Below are 21,835 nucleotides of genomic sequence, written 5' to 3'. Positions count from 1 at the left end.
TCAAAGAACTACCCTTCACAAAACCATGCTGACTATCCCTAATCAAATTATTTCTCTCTAGATGATTATAAATCCTATCTCTCATAATCCTTTCCATAACTTTGCCCACAACAGAAGTAAGGCTCACTGGTGTATAATTACCAAGGTTATCTCTACTCCCCTTCTTGAACAAGGGGACAACATTTGCTATCCTAGTAGAGAATCCCACCCTCCCACCTCCTCTAACCTAATTATAAGTGTGGGGAAGTTTTTTTTAATATTTTTTACTCTTTTTTGCTGTTACCTGTTTCAGGGATGGCAGTTCGGGCAGTGTGCTGCATCTCCTGTGAGATGTATGTGGTGAGGGACTCCAGTAGTGTTTCAGGGGATTTTACTTGTAGGAAGTGTCTTAGATTGAAGCTTCTGGAGGAGCGTGTTAAGGAGCTGGAGGTGGAATTAGATGAGCTCCGCATAATTCGTGAGGCAGAGAGAGACATTGATAGGAGTTATAAGGAAATAGTCACTCCTAGTAATCAGTCTTGGGTCAATGCCAAGAGGAGGGGAAAGAAGCATGTGGGAGGAGAATCCCCTGGGGCTGTTCCCCTCCAAAATAGGTTTTCGGTCCTGGAGGCTACAGTTGAGGAAGCATCAACTGGGGATAGCCAAAGGGAGCAGGACTCTGGGGGTGAGCCTATTGTAAAAGCTCAGGTGTCTAGGGGATGCAAGAGATTGGGCCTTGTGATTGGGGACTCTACAGTTAAGGGGACGGATAGGAGAGTTGGTAGTAAGGGTAGGGACTCAGGGCTGGTGTGTTGCCTACCAGGGGCTGGGGTCCGGGATGTGTCAGAGAGGATATTCAAGAGTCTTAGGGGAGAGGGTGATCAACCCCAAGTTATAATTCATGTGGGGACACATGACATAGGGAGGCTAAGGGAAGGGGATATTAAGCAGAGTTTCATGGAGTTGGGATGGAAACTAAAGGCCAAGTCAAACAGAGTGGTTATCTCTGGACTCTTGCCTGTGCCACGGGATAGTTTAGAGAGGAATAGGGAGAGGGAAAGTTTGAACTTGTGGCTGAGGGGATGGTGCAGGAGGGAGGGGTTTAATTACTTGAGCAATTGGGGCTCATTCTGGGGAAGGTGGGATCTCTATAAGAGTGATGGTATACATCTGAACCAGAGGGGAACAAATACCCTGGGGGGTAAATTTGTGAAGGCTATGCGGAGTGGTTTAAACTGATTCAGAGGGGGGGTGGGATCCTGGGTAGAGGGGGTGAAAGTGAGGGGGGCATAGAAGGGGACGGCATTGCACGGCATTGTGGGGGTGGGGCGGAGCGAGGTTTGAAATGTATATACTTTAACGCGAGGAGTATTCGCAATAAAGTGGATGAACTTGCAGCGTGGACCAGTACCTGGGACTTTGATGTTGTGGCCATTTCAGAGACGTGGATAGAGCAGGGTCAGGAATGGATGTTGCAGGTGCCGGGGTACAAATGCTTTAGTCGGAGTAGAGAAGGAGGTAGAAGGGGGGGTGGGGTAGCATTATTGGTCAAGGACTATATCACAGTGTCAGAGAGGAAGTTTAATGAGGACTTGTCTGTTGAGGTAGTATGGGCAGAAATTAGAAATAGGAGAGGAGAGGTCACCCTGTTGGGAGTCTTTTATAGACCCCCAAAAAGTTCTAGAGAGGTTGAGGAAAGGATTGCAGAGACGATCCTGGTTAGGAGTGAAAGTAATAGGATAATTGTTATGGGGGACTTTAACTTTACTAACATTGATTGGAATTGCTATAGCTCTAGCTCGTTAGAGGGGTCAGTTTTTGTTCAAAGTGTGCAGGAAGGTTTTTTGACTCAATATGTAGATAGGCCAACTAGAGGTGAGGCTATATTGGACTTGGTGCTGGGAAATGAGCCAGACCAGGTGCTGGACTTGGAAGTTGGTGTGCATTTTGGTGATAGTGACCACAATTCGGTTACGTTCACCTTAGTGATGGAAAGGGATAGGCATGAACCTCGGGTCAGTAGTTTTAGCTGGGGGAAGGGTAATTATGAGGCTATTAGGAGAGAATTAGGAAGCATAGGTTGGACTAGGAGATTACAGGGACTAGGAATGTCTGAAATGTGGAGTTTTTTCAAGGAGCAGCTACTGTGGGTCTGTGATAGGTATGTCCCTGTCAGGCAAGGAGGAATTGGTAGGGCTAGGGAACCGTGGTGCACAAAAAAAGTTGATTTGTTGGTTAGGAAGAAGAAGGAGGCTTATGTTCGGATGAGGCTTGAGGGCTCGGGTAGTGCAGTTGAAAGCTTTAGATTGGCTAGGAGGGAGTTGAAGAGGGAGTTAAGAAGGGCTAGAAGAGGGCATGAGATGACTTTGGCTGATAGGATTAAGGAGAATCCTAAGGCGTTCTATAGGTATGTCAAGAACAGAAGGTTGGTTAGGGCAAGATTAGGGCCAGTTACAGACCGTAGGGGGAAGTTGTGTGTGGAACCGGAAGAGATTGGAGAGGCATTGAACCATTATTTCTCTTCGGTGTTCACGCAGGACGATATGAATGTAGCTGAGGAGGTCACTGGGGTGAAGGGGTGTAAAATAGAAAGTATTGCAGTTGATACAGAGGATGTGTTGGATATTCTAGAAGGGTTGAAAATAGATAAGTCCCCTGGTCCAGACGGGATTTACCCTAGGATTCTATGGGAGGCAAGAGAGGTGATTGCAGAGCCACTGGCTCTGATCTTCAGGTCGTCGTTGGTCTCTGGTATAGTACCGGAAGATTGGAGGACAGCGAATGTTGTCCCATTGTATAAGAAGGGGAACAGAGACTTCCCTGGGAATTATAGACCAGTGAGTCTTACTTCTGTAGTGGGCAAGGTTTTAGAAAGAATTATTAGGGATAGGATTTATAGTTATTTGGAGAGTAATGAATTGATTAGAGATAGTCAGCATGGTTTTGTAGCGGGAAGGTCGTGCCTTACTAACCTTATTGAGTTCTTTGAGAAGGTGACCAAAGAGGTGGATAGGGGTAAGACAGTAGACGTGGTATATATGGATTTTAGTAAGGCGTTTGATAAGGTTCACCATGGTATGCTTCTGCAGAAAATGCAGATGTATGGGATTGGTGGTAATTTAGGTACTTGGATCAGGAATTGGTTAGCAGATAGGAGACAGAGGGTGGTGGTTGATGGTAATTATTCATCATGGAGTTCGGTTACGAGTGGTGTGCCTCAGGGATCTGTTTTGGGGCCACTGCTGTTTGTAATCTTTATTAATGATTTGGATGAGGGTATAGTTGGGTGGATTAGTAAGTTTGCTGATGACACCAAAGTCGGAGGTGTGGTAGATTGTGAGGAAGGGTGTCGAAGTTTGCAGGGTGACTTGGACAGGTTGCAGAGCTGGGCCGCGAGGTGGCGGATGGAGTTTAATGCGGAGAAGTGTGAGGTAATCCATTTCGGTAGGAATAACAGATGTGTTGAGTATAGGGCTAACGGGAGGACTTTGAATAGAGTGGAGGAGCAGAGGGATCTAGGTGTATGTGTACATAGATCCCTGAAAGTTGGGAATCAAGTAGATAAGGTTGTTAAGAAGGCGTACGGTGTCTTGGCGTTTATTGGTAGGGGGATTGAATTTAGGAGTCGCAGCGTCATGTTGCAACTGTACACAACTCTGGTGCGGCCGCACTTGGAGTACTGTGTGCAGTTCTGGTCCCCACATTACAGGAAGGATGTGGAGGCTTTGGAGAGGGTGCAGAGGAGGTTTACCAGGATGTTGCCTGGTATGCAGGGGAGGTCCTATGAGGAGAGACTGAGGGATTTGGGGTTGTTTTCACTGGAAAGAAGGCGGCTAAGAGGGGATCTTATAGAAACATATAAGATGATTAGAGGTTTAGATAGGGTGGATGGTGATAGCCTGTTTCCTCGGATGGAGAAAGCTAGCACGAGGGGGCATGGCTTTAAATTAAGGGGGGGTAGTTATAGGACGGATGTCAGGGGCAGGTTCCTTACCCAGAGGGTGGTGAGGGACTGGAATGCCCTGCCTGCTGCAGTTGTAAATGCGCCTAGTTTGGGGGCGTTTAAGAGATTGGTGGATAGGTTTATGGACGAAAAGGGATTGGTTTAGATTAGTGGGTCAATGTTTTTTTTTTGAAAATAAGACTGGTCGGCGCAACATTGTGGGCCGAAGGGCCTGTTCCGCGCTGTAATGTTCTATGTTCTATGTTCTATGTTCTATCCTCCAGTCTTCTGGCACTATACCTGTAGACAATGATGACCTAAAGATCAAAGCCAAAGGCTCTGCAATCTCCTCCCTAGCTTCCCAGAGAATCCTAGGATAAATCCCATCCGGCCCAGCAGACTTATCTATTTTCATACTTTCCAGAATTGCTAACACCTCCTCCTTATGAACCCCAATCCCATCTAGCCTAATAGCCCATACCTCAGTATTCTCCTCGACAACCTTGTCTTTTTCCTGTGTGAATACTGATGAAAAATATTCATTTAGCGCCTCTCCTATCTCTTTGGACTCCACGCACAACTTCCCACTACTGTCCTTGACTGGGCCTAATCTTACCCTAGTCATTCTTTTATTCCTGACATACCTATAGAAAGCTTTAGGGTTTTCCTTGATCCTACCTGCCAAAGACTTCTCATGCCCCCTCCTGGCTCTTCTTAGCTCTCTCTTTAGGTCCTTCCTAGCTAACTTGTAACTCTCAAGAGGTAACTCCAAATGGGAGAGATAAGGAAATTGACATGTATATGCCAAAGGCTGACTCTACAGGGTGGATAACATGGAAGGGAAAGAATAATATATCCATAGCACAATGACTGGGGAAAGGGGCGCAGTTACAGCTAACATTACAGGCACACCCAGCAGCCAAATCAGTCTCCCAGAAAGAAGAATCAGGTTCCCCCTTCACTGAAACTGAAGACAGTTTTCCCAAACGTGGCCACATAATGGCATGGTGGCACAGTGGTTAGCACTGCTGTCTCACAGAGCTAGGGAGCCCGGTTCAGTTCTGGCCTTGGCGATCGTGCGAAGTTTGCATGTTCTCCCTGTGGCTGCATGGGTTTCCTCCAGGTGTTCTAGTTTCCTCCCACAGTCCAAAGATGTGCAGGTTAAGTGGATTGGTCATGATAAATTGCCCCCTTGTGTTCCAGATGTGCAGGTTAGATGGATTAGCCATGATATATGTGTGGGGTTACGGTGATAGGATAGGGGAAAGGGTCTGGGTAATGTACTCTGTCAAAGAAATTCGGTGCAGACTCAATGGGCAGAATGGCCACTTCTACACTTTAGGGATTCTATGATAACCTGTGCTTGGTAATTATTTGTTGGAGTTAGCTTAACAGAGTTACATAATATTGGATGTTGTTTGGTTTCAAAGGAGCATCCCGAGTTCAGGGAACCTCGGTAGTTAAGAACCAATAAAGTCTAATAAAGATAGGAAATGTGCAGTAAATGACAAGATCCTTAAGAGTATTGATAGGCAGAAATGCTGATAGGTACACAGGTCACAAAGTGGCAACGCAGGTGGAGAAAGTAGTCAAGAAGGCATACAGCATGCTTTCCTTCATTGGTTGGGGCATTGACTTTTAAAATTGGCAAGTCATGTTGCAGCTTTATAGAACCTTTGTTAGGCCGCACTTGGAATGTAGTGTCCAATTCTGGTCGCCACACTACCAGAAGGATGTGGAAGCTTTGGAGAAAAGACTTCCCAGGATGTTGCGTGATATGGAGGGCATTAGCTATGAGGAGAGGTTGGAGAAGCTTGGTTTGTTCTCACTGGAACGATGAAGTTGAGGGGAGACCTGATAGAAGTTTACAAGATTATAAGGGGCGTTGGCAGAGTGGATAATCAGAAGCTTTTTCCCAGGGTGGAAGAGTCACTTACTAGGGGGCATAGGTTTAAAGTGAGGGGCCATAGGTTTAAAGTGCATGGGGCAATGTTTAAAGGAGATGAATGAGGCAAGATTTTTAGAGGGTGGTGGGTGACTGGAACTCACTGTCAGGGGAGGTAGTGGAAGTGGATATGATAGTGACTTTTAAGGGGCGTCTGGACAAATACATGAATAGGATTGGTTTTTAACACATCAAATGGGTTCTTAATACTTAGAAATTTCCAACTTAGAAGGAGTTCATCATCGTGGACATCAATCTCTGAGCAAAATTCTATTCATGGCTGCCTAGTTTACTCAATGGATGTTATATAATTGCTGATTGTAATCCTCTTTATATTTTCTCCATGAACTCAAAAGCTTCTCTGGACGTTCTTTCCTCTCCCATTCTGATCCTTTTCAGTGACTCTATATCTTTCCCATTTGTTTATTTGCTGACAGTCACAATCTACATTCATTAACCTGCTTCAATTAATTTCACATCCATGGATATAACCTTCATTTGGCTAGTTGTGCGGTTGCTAAAATGCTATATTTGGCTGTACTCCATGCTCTATAGAGGGGTAATAAAATCTTATTTCATTCACTTTTTTCTAAAAGGGTTGCATTCAAAATCTAACCAGTAGCCACTGCCTCTTTCTTGTGACTCAGCTATTGACGTTCTTGGCCTCGCTAACCTCAAATTAAGCTTTTCTATCTTCTTGATTTCTGAAATTATGGAGAGGTCCACACCATTAGTTTCTAAATATCCTGGTGGATAGATACTGCCAAAAGGTGTATTTAAGTATTTAAAACTGAAACTTTTTGGGCACCAAGGGGCCTGAGAGATTATAGATTTAGGTTGGAAAAGTGGAATTAATATAAAAGTTCAGCCATGATCTTACTGAGTAGCAGAGCAGGTGTGAGACCACATATCACCACTCCTGCTCCTAGTCTTTCTGGTCTGAGTAAGTGAGACAAGTGGGGAAATGGGAAATAAAATCCAAAGATGAAGCATGGTCCGTTTTTCTTTCTCTTTTTGCAGAGAAGTTGCCGTGGATAGGGTGAAGACCGGGATGGGAGGAAAGACTGGGAACAAAGGAGGAGTTGCTGTTCGTTTACAGTTTTACAGCAGTACACTCTGCTTTGTATGTGCCCATCTGACAGCTGGACAGTCCCAAGTGAAAGAAAGAAATGAAGATTATAAAGAAATCATGCAGAAACTCACTTTCCCAATGGTATTTATTCTTCCTACACAACATTTTGATAAAAGAGGAGAAATGCAGCTTGTGGTGAATTAGTACACCAGATTTAAATCCAGTCAAATCTCTGTAGATGAAGAAGAATTTTTCTGCTCATACAGTTAAATGTTGTCCATGCACTTTGCATGTCTTATATAGAAATTAGTTTGGTTGATTCAATCAGGGTCGCTGGTACAGAATGGAAAATGTCATAATGACGCATCAAAGGCATTCAAAGCAGGGTATGAAAGTAATCTAAAATTATGAGAAAACTTTGGTATTATGACCATGACCTAATTTAAAATGTGTTAAAGATAAATGGAGTGATGAGAGGGAATTAGTTTGAAAAAGGAATGGTAGATCAAGCAGTAGAACAGGAATGGGAAAAAGTTATTGAAAAATAAAATCTGCGTTTCTAAAAAAAGATAAAAAAATGTAAAGGAAGGATGTAAATTAAGAAAAGAAGAAATCTGGGCGAAGCAAGTTGATCAATATAGCCAATAATAACTTGTATTTATTTAGTAACTTTAAGACAGTAAGGGGCTTCATATCTATACAAATGATAAATAGAGGTAAAAGAACCATCAAAAATGGTGGAATCATGTAGAACAGCAACTACTTATCATAAGACCGTAAGAAATTGGAACAGGAGTAGGCCCTTTGGCCCCTCTAGCCTGCTCCATATTCATGGCTGATCCAACATTCCTCATGTTCACTTTCCTGTCTTTCCCTCGTAACCCTTGATTCCTTTACTGATCAAAATCTATGTCAGCCTTAAATATGCACAAGGACTCTACCCCCACAGTTCTCTGTGGCAACATGTTCCCAAAGACTCTCAATCCTTGGAGAGAGGTTGTTCCACCTCATCTTAGTCCCTTTATTCTGAGACTAATGCCTCTGGCCCTCAACTCTTCCAGGAGAGGAAGCACACTCTGAGCATTTACCCTTTCCAGCCCCTTAAGAATCCTATGTTTCCATGAGATCATCATTCATCATCATTCTTCTAAATTCCAATGAGTCCCAATCTGTTTAACCTCGCTTCAAAAGACAATGTGTGGGATTTGACAGCCTCACTCGAGTGAGACTGGGAATTCTCGCCGAGGTCAACAGACATTTCTGTTGTCCACCCCTCACCTGCTCCAATTCCGTGGCGGGCGGGGCAGTAAAATTCCGGCGATCTCGCGATACAGGAGATCATCCTAGTGAGCCTTCACCGAACTTCTTCCAATGAACTAATATCTTCCCTTAAATAAGGTCAAATATGTCTGGATATTAAGTTCCTATCTCTATCATTGCAAAGAAAGTGTCATAGCAACTCACATGGAGGGTGGAAGGATAGAAGGAGCCCCAGGAGGATTAGGCAGTGGGAGTGCATTGTGGAAGAAGAGGGTTTGGAGCTTTAGGAAGGCAGGAGGAGAATTGAAAAGGCGGAGATGGTGAGCAAAGTGGAAATTTGTGTTGAAGTGACTATCCATGGTGGAGCAGAGGGAACAAATGGGAAGCTGCAGGTTGATGTTGGGGGATTGGAAAGTGAGCTCAATGATGTAGAGTTGGAGTAGATCAGGAAGGTAGGAGGAGAGGCTGTAGAGAGATTTGAAGATTTACTTCTTTCAAAACATTTTTTTTATTCATGGGATGTGAGTGTCCGGGCATTGGATTTCCAGTGCTCTCAGCGCCGCACCAGAAATAAGTGCAAAGCTGCAGAACTTATTTAAATGATGATTTGAATATGTTTTAAAATCCATCAGCGGGACGATAACTGAAGTCTCCAGGCCCTCTAACGTCTATCCTCCGCGCACCAGGATTGATTCACTCCAGCAGGGTTTAGTATAGCTCCCCATTTGCAGGCAGTTAGTGGCCTGACACCACTATTGGGGCCCCCAGAGAGTTGGGGGCTGGGGAGATTCCCCCTGGGCATTGCCACCTTTGCACTGCTAGCCTGGTCCCCTGGCACTACCCAAGGGCACCTTTACATTTCCCACTGGGCATTGAGCAGTGCCAAGGGGTTGGGGTCTAATGGGGTGGAGTCTCTGGGGGGCAGGGAAAGGTCAGTGGGGGTGGGTGTCAGGGCTGTTCTTCTACATTCACAAAAGACCCGGGCCCCTCTGTGCACCCGCCGGCCCAGGCCCCTCTGCACACCTGCCGCCCCGGGGCCCCTCTGCATGCCCGCCACCCTGGACCAGCCCAGCTCTCCTCCACCGCTGTCCTAGGCCAGCCCAGCTCGCCCCACCCCACCGCCCCGGGCCGGCCCAGCTCTCCGCCCCGTCGTCCCAGGCCGGCCCCTCGGCCTGGCCAAGCTCTTCTCCCTGTCCTCTTAGCTTTCTTGGGCCTTGTCACCATTCTAAAGTCCATTTTCTCAGCCCACAGGAGGTCTTGTCCCCTCAGACCTCCCAAACTTTAGTCCCCTATCTGAGTTCCCATATTCTCAGCCTTCTCAAGCTCCCATTCTTGCTCCTGCTCTCTTTCTTCGAAAACCATATTCTCGCCTCTGCGTTAAACACTCTGCCCGTGATTCTTCCATCCTGCTGTGCTAACTTTTTAGTGGAGCAGGGGGGAGAATCATACATCGGCTGATTTGCGGGGTTCTTGCGAGCGTTCACAAAGCTCTTGCTTTCCTCCTGTAGTCTAAAGATGTGCAGGTTAGATGGATTGGCCATGCAAAATTGCCTCTTTGTGACAGGTGGACTAGCAGGTTAAGTAAGTTACAGGGATAGGGTCTGAACATAGAACATAGAACATTACAGCGCAGAACAGGCCCATCGGCCCACGATGTTGCGCCGACCAGTTACAAAACAATGACCCACTAACCCAAACCAATCCCTTTTCGTCCATAAACCTATCCACGGAACCTATCTGGGTGGGATTGTGATCAGTGCAGGCTCGATGTGGCAAAGGGATAGATTTCAGGTGGTGTCTGCGTCGGGAATAGGCCCTGCCCCCTGAAAGTTAATGATATTCTGGTGTCTTCTACATTGCACAGAGTGTGGGAGATTCTAGTGTGAACTCCCAGTGAACAAACCAATGAGAATTACTCTAGTTTTCCTTTGAATTCAACACTTAGAGAATTTTTCTGGCGAGAACTCCAGCACCTTCCTCTCCAACCTCTGTTCCAATTTCTTGTCATGTTTCCATCCCCATATTTGTCATGTGGTAACAGGCAGAATTCTTGCTCCATACTGCAATATCTGGCGAGATACAATCAGATGCAACATGAGATGTGCCTGTGCTCATCTGGGGGTGGGGCAGGTCATTATCGAGTCTCCTACCTGTTACAGCAGAGAGTTAATGGAAGTATTCATAATCTGGAAGGGTTTTGAAAGTGTAAATAGGAGAACATGTTTTCACTAGCAGGGTGTTGTAAGCACAGGACACATTCACAGTAATTGATAAAACAAGTAGGTTTTTAGCCAGCGAGGAGTGTGATCTGGATTGCACTGCCTGCAAAGTGGTGAAAATTGATTCAATTATAACTTTCAGAGAGAAATTGCATAAATATTTGAAGAAGAACGTGTTCGTAGAGTCATAGAGGTTTACAGCATGGAAACAGGCCCTTCAGCCCAAATTGCTCTTGCTGCCCTTTTTTTTAAACCCAGAAGCTCGTACCAATTGCCCGCATTTGGTCTATATCCATTTCAGCCATGTAACTGTCTAAATGTTTTTTAAAAGAAAATTATACTGCCGCTGCTACAATCTAAAAATTACCCCTCTGGACACTTCTGTATCTCCCCCTTCTCACCTTAAACCTATGCCCTCTAGTTTTAGACTCCCCGACCTTTGGGTGTTACCTGGCTACTGGGGGGACAAGTCTTTCAAAGAGCTCACAGGGAAGCATTGAGCTGAGTCATCTCGCTGTACAATCTTAGAATCCCTCCTGTGCAGAAGGAAGCCGTTTGGCCCATCGAGTCTGTGCTGACGGTAATCCCACTTATTTACCCTGCTAGTTCCCCTTCGCTAAGAGGCGATTTAGCATGGCCAGTCCACCTAACCTGCACATCTTTGGACTGTAGGAAGAAAGCAGAGCACCTGGAGGAAACCCACATGGAAGAACATGCAAAGTCCACACAGACACCTGAGGCCGAATTGAACTTGGTCCTTGGTGCTGTGAGGCAGCAGTGCTCACCATTGTGCTGCTGTGCCATCCCTTGTCCTGTATCATTTGGTGATTCGACAAGGCAGGTATTTGGATGAAATTTGAACTTACTGGGTCTCACCATAAAAATAAGGCGTCAGGAAAGAGTCCAGAAATGTTATCGGTTTGTGGCTGGTGTTGAATTGTATCTTTACTGGAGACATGCAAAGATACTTTAATTATCTGCATTTTCATTCTGTCCACTTCAGAAGCATCCTATTACTGAAAGTCGATTTAAAATTGCTTTCCTATTTCTTCAATTTGGTTGCATAATGTTTGATTTTTTTTGTGACAGGGAAGGACTGTTTTCTCCCATGATTATGTATTTTGGTGTGGCGATTCAAACTTCCGCATTGATCTGCCGTATGAGGAGGTTCTGCATCACATTAAGAGAAAGGATTGGAAAGCTCTTCAGGCCTACGATCAGCTGCAGCAACAGAAAACTGATAACAAAGTGAGTGCGTGGAACAACGAGAAGGAAGTAAAAATGGATTGGTTTTCAGTGCAGTGATTCAGAAACCCTACAGTACAGAAGGAGGTCATTCGGCCCATCAAGCCTGCACCGACTATAATCCCACCCAGGCCCCATCCCCATAACTCCACATATTTGCCCTGCTAATCCCTCTAACCAAACACCCCAGGACTCTAAGGGGCAATTTAGCATGGCCAATCAACCAAACCCGCCATTTTTGGACTGTGGAAGGAAATTGGAGCACCCAGAGGAAACTCACGCAGACACACGGAGAATGTGCAAACTCCACACAGACAGTGACCCAAGCGTGGAATTGAACCCAGATCCCTGGAGCTGTGAGGCTGCAGTGTTAACCTTTGTGCCACCGTGCCGCCCCTATTTTATCCTATTGTAACAGTCACAGTTTCATAAGGAATATTGGCTGAACCTATGACAGCATTTTCAAAGTGAAATTAAAGCAATGATCAAGATTTGTACAGGAAATTAAGAATAAAAACACAACAATTCTATTTGGAAGGGTTTACCCACTGGAGATATCTGCATGTTGACATAATTATAAGAACAAGGCTGACGTGCTTTATATGTTATCCTCCATTGAATTCTAATGATAATTTAGTGAATTTTCTTTATATTCAGAAAGAGAATCTGCCCCAACGTCCAAATCTAATGTCACAGGTTTGAGCACATTATCAAAGGCTCTTTTCAGTGCATTTATGTTCTTGTTTCCAATGAGCATTTGGCTGCTTGGATTCAGATCTAGTATTTCCACTGGTCTGTATTTGTTGATACGGCCACTAGTATGAATAATGGGCAGAATCTCATGAGGAGTAGCAACCACTGTTGGATTGCCACGTTGCTCCTATTTACTCACCCTGCACCAGACCTTCATATTTCTCATCTGGACTTCCAAACTGGGCCTTCTGAGAAATGTTCATTGAGTCTTTCGCTCGTACTGCAAGAGCATTTGGGAAGCCCAGCCACACTCTCTTTTTAGGGCCATAGCTGCTGTATTCTATGTTCTATTCCAGTAAGCTAAAATGTGCCAATCCACTTTGAGCTAAGGAGAGAAGGTAAGTGTGAATGGTAAACGAGTGAGGGCGGAGAGTACCAGATGAGTGGGGTAGAGTGGCAGGTGTATCAGCCGGATAGCTGTAAGGTTGGGAATGGGTAGTGGGAGATTGTTGATTGAGTGGATGGGGGTGCAGACATGATCGGTTGGTTGGGCACGGTCAGGAGGTAGTTGGGATGTTGGGGATAATTAGGTGGTAAATGGGGAGTGGAGGGCCTTGGGGAACTAGTCGAGGGTGGAATAGGCAGGTGTGGGGATTGGTGGAAGATGAATGGAATTGTAACTCAGGAGTTGGAACTGATTTTAATCCTTCTAACGTTTCTTGGGTAACTATTCTGGTAAATTGGAACCATCCAAAGTCTCCAACCCTAATTCAGAGCTTTGGGTGGCTCACGCCAGTAGGTGCCTAATGGCATTTGAAACTTTCCAGGCAATTTCCAAGGAGTCCTTGCATTGGGATTACCTTCGAGGTACTTCCACAACATAAGATTTGATCTGATATCTGCATGTTAATGCAAATAGTTCTGTCTCAGGAATTGAAGAAGGGACTTTGCCAGATCCAGAATAAAACTTAATGGGCTGCAGTCTCTGATTTCATCTTGAATAATTGATTAAACAATTCCTTCTGGATTTTATGTCTGCAAGCTATGCAATGATGCACGCCCATATGATGCAATCGCAAGTTGATTATTTGCAGGGGCAGTGCAAAAATTAAACTTTGAACGTCAACCAAATCATCTTAAACAGAAGTTAACAAGATTATGAGAGGCAGAGTGGATAGTCAGAAGCTTTTTCCCAGGGTGGAAGAGTCAATTACTAAGGGACATAGGTTTAAGGTGCGAGGGGCAAGGTTTAAAGGAGGTGTGCGAGGCACGTTTTTTTTACACAGAAGGTAGTGGGTGCCTGGAACTCACTGCTGGGGGGAGGTAGTGGAAACAGATACGAAAGTGACTTCTAAGGGGCATTTTGACAAATACATGAATAGGATGGAAAGAGAGGGATATGGTCCCCAAATGATTAGGGAGTCTTAGTTCAGTCAGCCAACATGGTTGGTGCAAGCTTGGAGGGCCGAAGGGTGTGTTCCTCTGCTGTAATTTTCTTTGTTCTTTATTCTTTGTTGCAAGGAATATAAATGTAATCGCTTCTCAGAACCTAACCCACGTAGCCCTGAAATTATCCTGGTCAATCAGTGCTGCATTTCTTCCAAGGGCAGTGTAGCTTTTCTAAGTTGCAGTACTCAGAATTGTACCCTTACTCTGGAGGTGTTCTAACCAGGGCTTTGTATGACTGAGGGCAAGGTTTTGCCCTTTAAATTGCAGGACTCTCATTAGAAAGGCTATCATTCTCTTAGCTGTTTTGGCCATTTATTCCTCCACTGTTCATAGTTTTTACCGTTCAGAAATTACCCAATCTATCCTTTTTTGCTGCAAAACTTGCCTTGAGATGTAGCAGTGGTTTCCAGATTATTACCAGTTTATCTAACCAGGTTATATGTCTTGTGGACTTCTCAGTACAAACTTTATACTCAGTGGGAAAAGTATGCAGTGAAGCTACTAAGTTTCAAAAAAATTCTCATAGCTTTCTTGTATATTTATTTTCTTTTTAAAGTTTGATTATATTAAATTAAAGGAAAACATGCTTTTTCATTTAGGTTTTTAAAGATTTCTTTGAAGGCGCTATCAACTTTGCTCCAACATACAAATATGATGTGGGAACAGCTATTTATGACAGCAGTGACAAATGCAGAACCCCTGCCTGGACTGATCGAGTGCTGTTCTGGAGAAAGAAATGGCCCTGTGATACATTGGGTATGGTCATAACAAAATGAATCTTTATTCTAGCTGAAGCTAAAATTATGTACGATCTATAGAGGGGCCATGTTTTTGAGGATGAGAGAGTACTACAGGCCGATAGGATGGAGGAGGTAGATGTTCTGAGGGAAGATGTAGTAGCAATTTTGGAAAACCTGAGGGTCGCTAAGTCCCCTGGGCCAGATGGGATACATCCTAGGATACTTCGGAGGCAAGGCGTGAGATTGCGGAGCCTTTGGCTTTGATCTTTGGGGATAGTGTCAGAGGACTGGAGAGACGAATGTTGTTCCTCTGTTCAAGGAAGGAAATAGGAATGACCCTAGTAATTACTTAAGTGGTTGGTAAGTTAATGGAAAAGGTCCTGAGGGGTAGGATTTATGACCATTTGGAAAGATGCAGCTTAATCCGGGATAGTCAGCACGGATTTTTGAGGGGAATTCTTGCCTCACAAATTTGATTGAATTCTTTGAGGAGGTAACTAAGTGTGTAGATGATGGTAGAGCAGTTGATGTTGTATACATGGATTTTAGTAAGGCGTTTGATAAAGTTCCCCATGGTCGACTCGTGAAAAAGATAAGGAGGTGTGGGATAGAGGGAAATTTGGCTGATTGGATAAGTAACTGGCTATCTCATAGAAGACAGAGGGTGGTGGTAGATGGAATATTTTCAGACTGGAGACTAGTTATCAGCGGTGTACCACAGGGGTCAGTGCTGGGTCCTCTGCTATTTGTGATTTTTATCAATGACTTGGAGGAGGGGGCTGAAGGTTGGGTTAGTAAATTTGCTGATGACACCAAAATTGGAGGAGTAGTGGATGAGGTGGAGGGCTGTTATAGGCTGCAAAGAGACATTGATAGGATGCAGAGCTGGGCCAAAAAGTGGCAGGTGAAGTTCAACCCCGATAAGTGCGAGATGATTCATTTTGGTAGGACAAATTTGAATGTGGATTTCAGGGTCAATGACAGGGTTCTGAGGAATGTGGAGGAACAGAGAGATCTTGGGGTTCATATCCTCAGATCTCTGAAGGTTGCCACTCAAGTGGATAGAGCCGTGAAGAAGGCCTATAGTTGTTTGTGTTTATTAACAGGGGGTTAGAGTTTAAGAGCCATGGGGTTATGTTGTAACTATACAGGACCTTGGTGAGACCACATTTGGAATATTGTGTTCAGTTCTGGTCACCTCACTATAAGAAGGATGTGGAAGCATTGGAGACAGTGCAGAGGAGATTTACCAGGATGCTGCCTGGTTTGGAGGGTAGGTCTTATGAGGAAAGGATGAGGGAGCTGGGGCTTTTCTCTTTAGTGTGGAGGAGGATGAGAGGCGACTTAATAGAGGTTTATAAGATGATGAGAGGGATTAATAGAGTGGACGTGCAGAGACTAATTCCTCGGGTTGATGTAGCTGTTACTAGGGGGCGTAACTATAAGGTTCACGGTGGGAGGTATAGGAGGGATGTCCGAGGTAGATTCTTTACTCAGAGTGGTTGGGGTGTAGAATGCATTGCCTGCTGTGATAGTGGAGTCGGACACTTTAGGAACTTTCAAGTTGTTATTGGATAGGCACATGGAGCACACCAGAATGATAGGGAGTGGGATAGCATGATCTTGGTTTTGGACAAAGCCTGGCATAACATTGAGGGCCGAAGGGCCTGCCGTGTGCTGTACTGTTCCATGTTTCCATGATTTACATTGTAAAGAATTAACAGTTATAATTGTTGCAACCTTCAGCTTGTTACAATACTCAGGTCACAAGAAAGTGGCTTCCACAGGAGGGATAGAGCCAATTTATCCATACATAAAGTCATAGAGGTTTATAACATGGAAATAGGCCTTTTGGCCCAACTTGTCCATGCCGCCTTGTTTTTTAAACCTCTAAACTAGTCCCAATTGCCTGCATTTGGCCCATGTCTCTATACCCATCTTACCATGTAACTATCTAAATGCTTTTTAAAAGGCAAAATTGCACTCACCTCTGCTACTACCTCTGGCAGCTTGTTCCAGACACTCACCACTCTGTGTGAAAAATTGCCCCTCTGGACATTTTTGTATCTCTCACCACTCACCTTAAAACTATGCCTTCTAGTTTTAGGCTCCTCTACCGTTGGGAAAAGATACTGACTATCTAGCAGATCTATGCCCTCACTATTTTATAGACCTCTATAAGATCACCCCTCAGCCTCCTACGCTCCTGGAAAAAAAGGTCCCAGTCTATCCAGCCATTCCTTATGACTCAAACCATCAAGTCTCGGTAGCATCCTAGTAAATCTTTTCTGCACTCTAGTTTAATAATATCCTTTCTATAATAGGATGACCAGACCTGTACACAGCATTCCAAGTGTTACCTTACCAATGTCTTGTACAACTTCAACAAGATGTCCCAACTCCAGTATTCAATGTTCTGACCAATGAAACCAAGCATGCTGAATGCTGCCTTCACCACTCTGTCCACCTGTGACTCCACTTTCAAGGAGCTATGAACCTGTACTCCTAGGTCTCTTTGTTCTGTAACTGTCTCCAATGCCCTACCATTAACTGAATAAGTCCTGCCCTGGATCAATCTACTGAAATACATCACCTCGCCTTTACCTAAAATAAACTCCATCTGCCATTCATCAGTCCACTGGTCCAATTGATCAAGATCCCATTGCAATCCAAGATAACCTTCTTCACTGTCCATTATGCCACCATTCTTGGCGTCATCTGCAAATTTACTTACCATGTTCCCTATATTCTCATCCAAATCATTAACATAAATGACAAATAACTGGATCCAGCACTGATCCTGAGGCACACCGCTGGTCACAAGCCTCCAGTTTGAGAAACAGCCCTTTACAACCACCCTCTGGCTTCTGTCGTCACGCCAATTTTGTATCCATTCACCCTGCATCCTGTGAGATTTAGCCTTATGCAACAACCTACCATGCGGTACATTGTCAAAGGCCTTGCTAAAGTCCATCAACTGCATTGTCCTCATTGACCTTCTTGGTTACCCCCTTCAAAAAACTCAATCGAATTTGTGCAATATGATTTTCTACTCACAAAGCCTATGCTAAGACTCCTTGCCTCTCTAAATGCCTGTAGATCCTGCCTCTCAAAATACCTTCCAACAGCTTACCCACCACAGTTATGAGGCTCACCAGCCTGTCATTCCCAGACATTGCCCTGCAGCTCTTTTTAAACAAAGGCACAACATTTGCCACCCTCCAGTCTTCAGGCACCTCACCTGTGATTATCCATGATTCAAATATCTTTGCTGGGGGACACACAACTTCTTCCCTAGCCTCCCACAATGTCCTTTTGTGGGATAAACTTAATGAATTCCTGGGAATTTATCTACCTTGATGCACTTTAAGACTTCCAGCACCTCCTTCTCTGTAATACGTACATTCCTCAAGACATCACTATTTCCCCAAGTCCCCTAACATCCATGCTTTTCTTAACAGTAAATGCTGATGAGAAATATTCATTTAGAATCTCACCCATCTCTTGTGGATCCACACATAGATGACCTTGTTGATCCTTAAGAGGCTCAACTCTCTTGCAAATTACTCTTTTGGCCTTTATGTATTTCTAAAAACTCCTTGGATTCTCCTTTGCCTTATCTGCCAAAACAATCTCGTGTTCCCTTTTTGCCCTCCTGATTTCTCTCTTTAACTCTACTCCTACACCCCCTATACTCTTCAAGGGAGTCACTTGATCCCAGCTGCCTATGCATTTCATGTGCCGTCTTCTTTTTCTTGACCTGGCCCTCAATGTCCTGAGTCATCCAGCATTCTCTACTTCTGCCAGCCTTGCCCTTCACTCTAAGAGGAATGTGCTTACCCTGAACCCTGGTTAACACAACAAACTTTTGAATGTTCCTGCCTGATACCATCAAAATTGGCCTTGCCCCCAGTTAGAAAGTTATCTTTTGGCCAGACCTATCATTCTCCATAGCTACCTTAAAACTAATAGAATTATGGTCCCTGGTCCCAAAGTGATCCCTCACTAATACTTCTGTCACCTGCCCTTCCTTAGTTCCCAAGAGAAGGTCAAGTTTTGCCCCCTCTCTAGTTGGGCCATCCACATACTGAATGAGAAATTTCTTCTGAATATACACAACAAATTTCTCCAACCAACCCTCTAATACTATGGCTGTCCCAGCCAATGTTGGGAAAGCTAAAATCCTCTACTATTACCACCCTATTTTTCTTGGAGCTGTCTGTCATCTCTTTACATATTTGCTCCTGAATTTCCCATTGACTATTTGGGGGCCTATAGTACAACCCTATCAAAATGATTTCCCCCTTCTTATTTCTCAGTTCTCAGTTCACAGGGGCGAACCCTCGGATATTATCCCTTCTCAGTACTGCCGTGATATTTTCCCTGATCAAAAGTGCAACACCCACCCCTCTCTTACCTCCTGTTCTATCTTTTCTATAGTACCTGTACCCTGGAACACTGAGCTGCCAGTCCTGTCCCTCCCTAGGCCATGTTTCAGTAATTGCTATAATATTCCAATCCCACATATCCATCCATGCCCTGAGTTCATCTTCCTTGCCCGTCAGGCCTCTTGGATTGAAATAGTGCAGTTTAATCTGAACTTCCCTTGCTCTCTGCTGTGCTTTTGCCTGACCTATCTAGTACTAGGATTACTGACACTGCCTTTACTACTTAATGTGCTCTCGTTAACTTCTTTGCTGTCCTCAACCTTCTCTTCTGCCTCCCTACTGCTTTGGATCCCACCCCCTTAGTTTAAACCCTCCCAAGTGGCTCTAGCAAAACTCCCCTCCAGGATGTTAGTCACGCTGCAGGTCAGGTGTCCCTCTTGAACAGGTCACCCCTTCCCCAGAAGAGATCCCAATGATCCAAAAATCTAAATCGCTGCCCCTGCCCCAGCTCTCAATCCAGGCATTCATGTAATAGGTTTATTCTTCTGGATGACTATTTTGGTAAATATAGAGCAATCATTTTCACTTGTTCAGTGATCACTTCTTTTTGTTAATTAGTATTAGGTGATTTCTTGATAACAATGTTCACAAATTCAATTGAATTATGTAAATAACAATGTTTAATTTAATAAATTTACAGGATGAGCAATTTGGTGGTACAACACTTGATTATTGTTGAGGCATGCTATCAAAGCTTTTCATCTTGCACTCATCAGGACAGACACAACACTACATTTCAAAGGAAATAACAATTGTATGAGAAATAGGGCAGTGATTGCTTGGCAATTTGGCTCTGATTGGCAGCAATTATATTTTTGCTTTTATTTTTTATGACCAAGTTCTCCACACATCTGACCCCTGTTCTCCACACATCTTCCACCTTCTCATATAGTTTGTATGTCTGCTTGTGAATCAGTTGTTGCGTCATGTGAAATTGAATTCAGTTTTTTCTTCATCTGAGATAGCATGCTTTGTTTTTGTATGCCTTTTTATCGAGCCAGGTTTTGAGAGAGACCTGATTCTGTTTCAGAGTTCCTCCCTCTAACTGCTTGGGTGTTAAACCACACCCTCATTAATTTCTTTGAGTTTTTTGTGCAAACTGATAATCTCTCATACATTTGTATACAATTTGCCTGTCCCAGAAGTTGTAGCCACAAGCATGTAAGAGCTGATCAACGAGAAATTCAAGAGTGAGACAGTTATTTCCCATTAAAGAAATAATGCTGCTTCTTTAATCGAAGCAATAAGTAATTTTGATTTTTAAGAGAGAAGTGACCTGCAGTGTTAATGCAATATTTTCAATTTGCTGCATTTCAGATTTAAGAGGGTCTGAACATGAAGCAGAGACAAAGACTAAGAACATGCAGGCTCCAGGTGATCTGCTGTATTATGGGAGAACAGAGTTGAATGCCTCTGATCATAGGTGTGTGAGTGTGACCCTGTTTTTATTATGATATCAAGATATTTGAGGACAATTTGCAACTGGCAGACTAAACATTAGCACGTTAGTAGAAAATATTTTAAGTACAAAAAATGAATCTTTTGCAAGTAGTCCTTGCGTTTGAGGTATTTTCATTATTCAGAGAAACATGAGAAGTTGATATAAATGAAGATATTACCCTTTATCTTTGGCTTTCATTAGTGCCCATGCACATGGGTAGATCTGGCCATGTATCAAAGTCTGCTGAATATTGAAAGGATAAAATATGTCCAAACCTATCAGCATGTTAAAGGATAGTGTCTTATTGATTTCTGCCTCAAGTTGTGTAGCAAAATGCGAGATCATTTGTTTTATTTTATTTTAATTGAAATATTTAGAATCCCTTGTCCATTTCCTCTCCGCAAACTTCACTTCCTGTTATCATGTTTTTGATCAAATGTTTCAAATGCCAACTGTATATAAAAACAGACCCTGGTGGCAGTACAAGCAGCAACCTTAGGGTGACTGTGTCGCTCTACTAGGTCTCCTGACACACCGAACAATGCCACAGGCCTGATGATGGGTATGCAAATTATTACTTACACTGTAAATGTAACACTTCTTGTCATACATTTTTATTCTATTTTCTTTACTTTTGACCATTTTGCCAACCAAATTAATATACATATTGCGTGTTATAATTAATGTCAGAAACTCCTAAATGTTTTACGAAGTCTGCCTGGATCATAAATGTTGCAGTTTGAATTTGGCTAGGATAAGCATGATATGTTTCACCTCAGGTATGATTCAAATGACCTACCGGGGAGCTTTAAACAAACAAAGTTTATTTAAGAACATAGTTCACATGTATAGAAAGGAAATTAGCAATAATCTTTATCAATTACAAACAAAAACAAAACAACCATGATAATGTATAACCCTTAACAAATATATCTACAATGTTCTAATCAAACAAAACTTCCTATGGACAAAACCCTTTCTACAGGTTTAACACAGCAAAGACTAATGCTCACGTGATACTGGAACTGAGTCTAATGGTTGGAGAATTGAAAAACCCTGATTTCTCAGCCTTGTAGCTTCTAGCTGCCCTCTTAATACACCCAGAACAGTCTGAAGTCAGAACTGCTTCCCAGAGTATCAGGAGAGAGACTGTCCCGAGGCAAGCTAGCCACCATCAGCACATTTTCCTCTAGGAAGATAAGAAGCCTTGCTTTCAGTTAACCAGCAGAATTTCCAAAACCAGAAAGAGAGAAACTTATTTTTAGCTTGATATCCCTTCTAAACTCAAACTGCAGCCAGCCAAACAGAAAAAGAAACCTTAAATTCATTAGGAAGGGAAAAAAAAACTGTTCAAAAACTAGAGGATTGGGAAATCTTTATAGGTTTGTAAATCTTTAAATG

The 21,835-nt window shown here is 43.6% G+C and overlaps 1 protein-coding gene across 1 annotated transcript in view; it reads left to right on the top strand.

Moving 5' to 3' along the window:
• Positions 1-21,835, top strand: part of LOC145337476 (synaptojanin-2-like) — a 204,190-nt gene that overhangs the window by 138,134 nt on the left and 44,221 nt on the right. Inside the window, exons 15-18 of the mRNA XM_080182266.1 lie at positions 6,888-7,080; positions 11,508-11,666; positions 14,405-14,561; positions 20,311-20,416. Coding sequence (XP_080038392.1) covers positions 6,888-7,080; positions 11,508-11,666; positions 14,405-14,561; positions 20,311-20,416 — 615 coding nt within the window. The remainder of the gene's footprint in view (positions 1-6,887; positions 7,081-11,507; positions 11,667-14,404; positions 14,562-20,310; positions 20,417-21,835) is intronic.

This window comes from Carcharhinus amblyrhynchos, unplaced genomic scaffold (assembly GCF_965287045.1).
Source record: "Carcharhinus amblyrhynchos unplaced genomic scaffold, sCarAmb.v2.hapA scaffold_50, whole genome shotgun sequence".
Lineage (NCBI taxonomy): Eukaryota > Metazoa > Chordata > Chondrichthyes > Carcharhiniformes > Carcharhinidae > Carcharhinus > Carcharhinus amblyrhynchos.
This window is presented reverse-complemented; position numbering and strand designations above follow the sequence as displayed.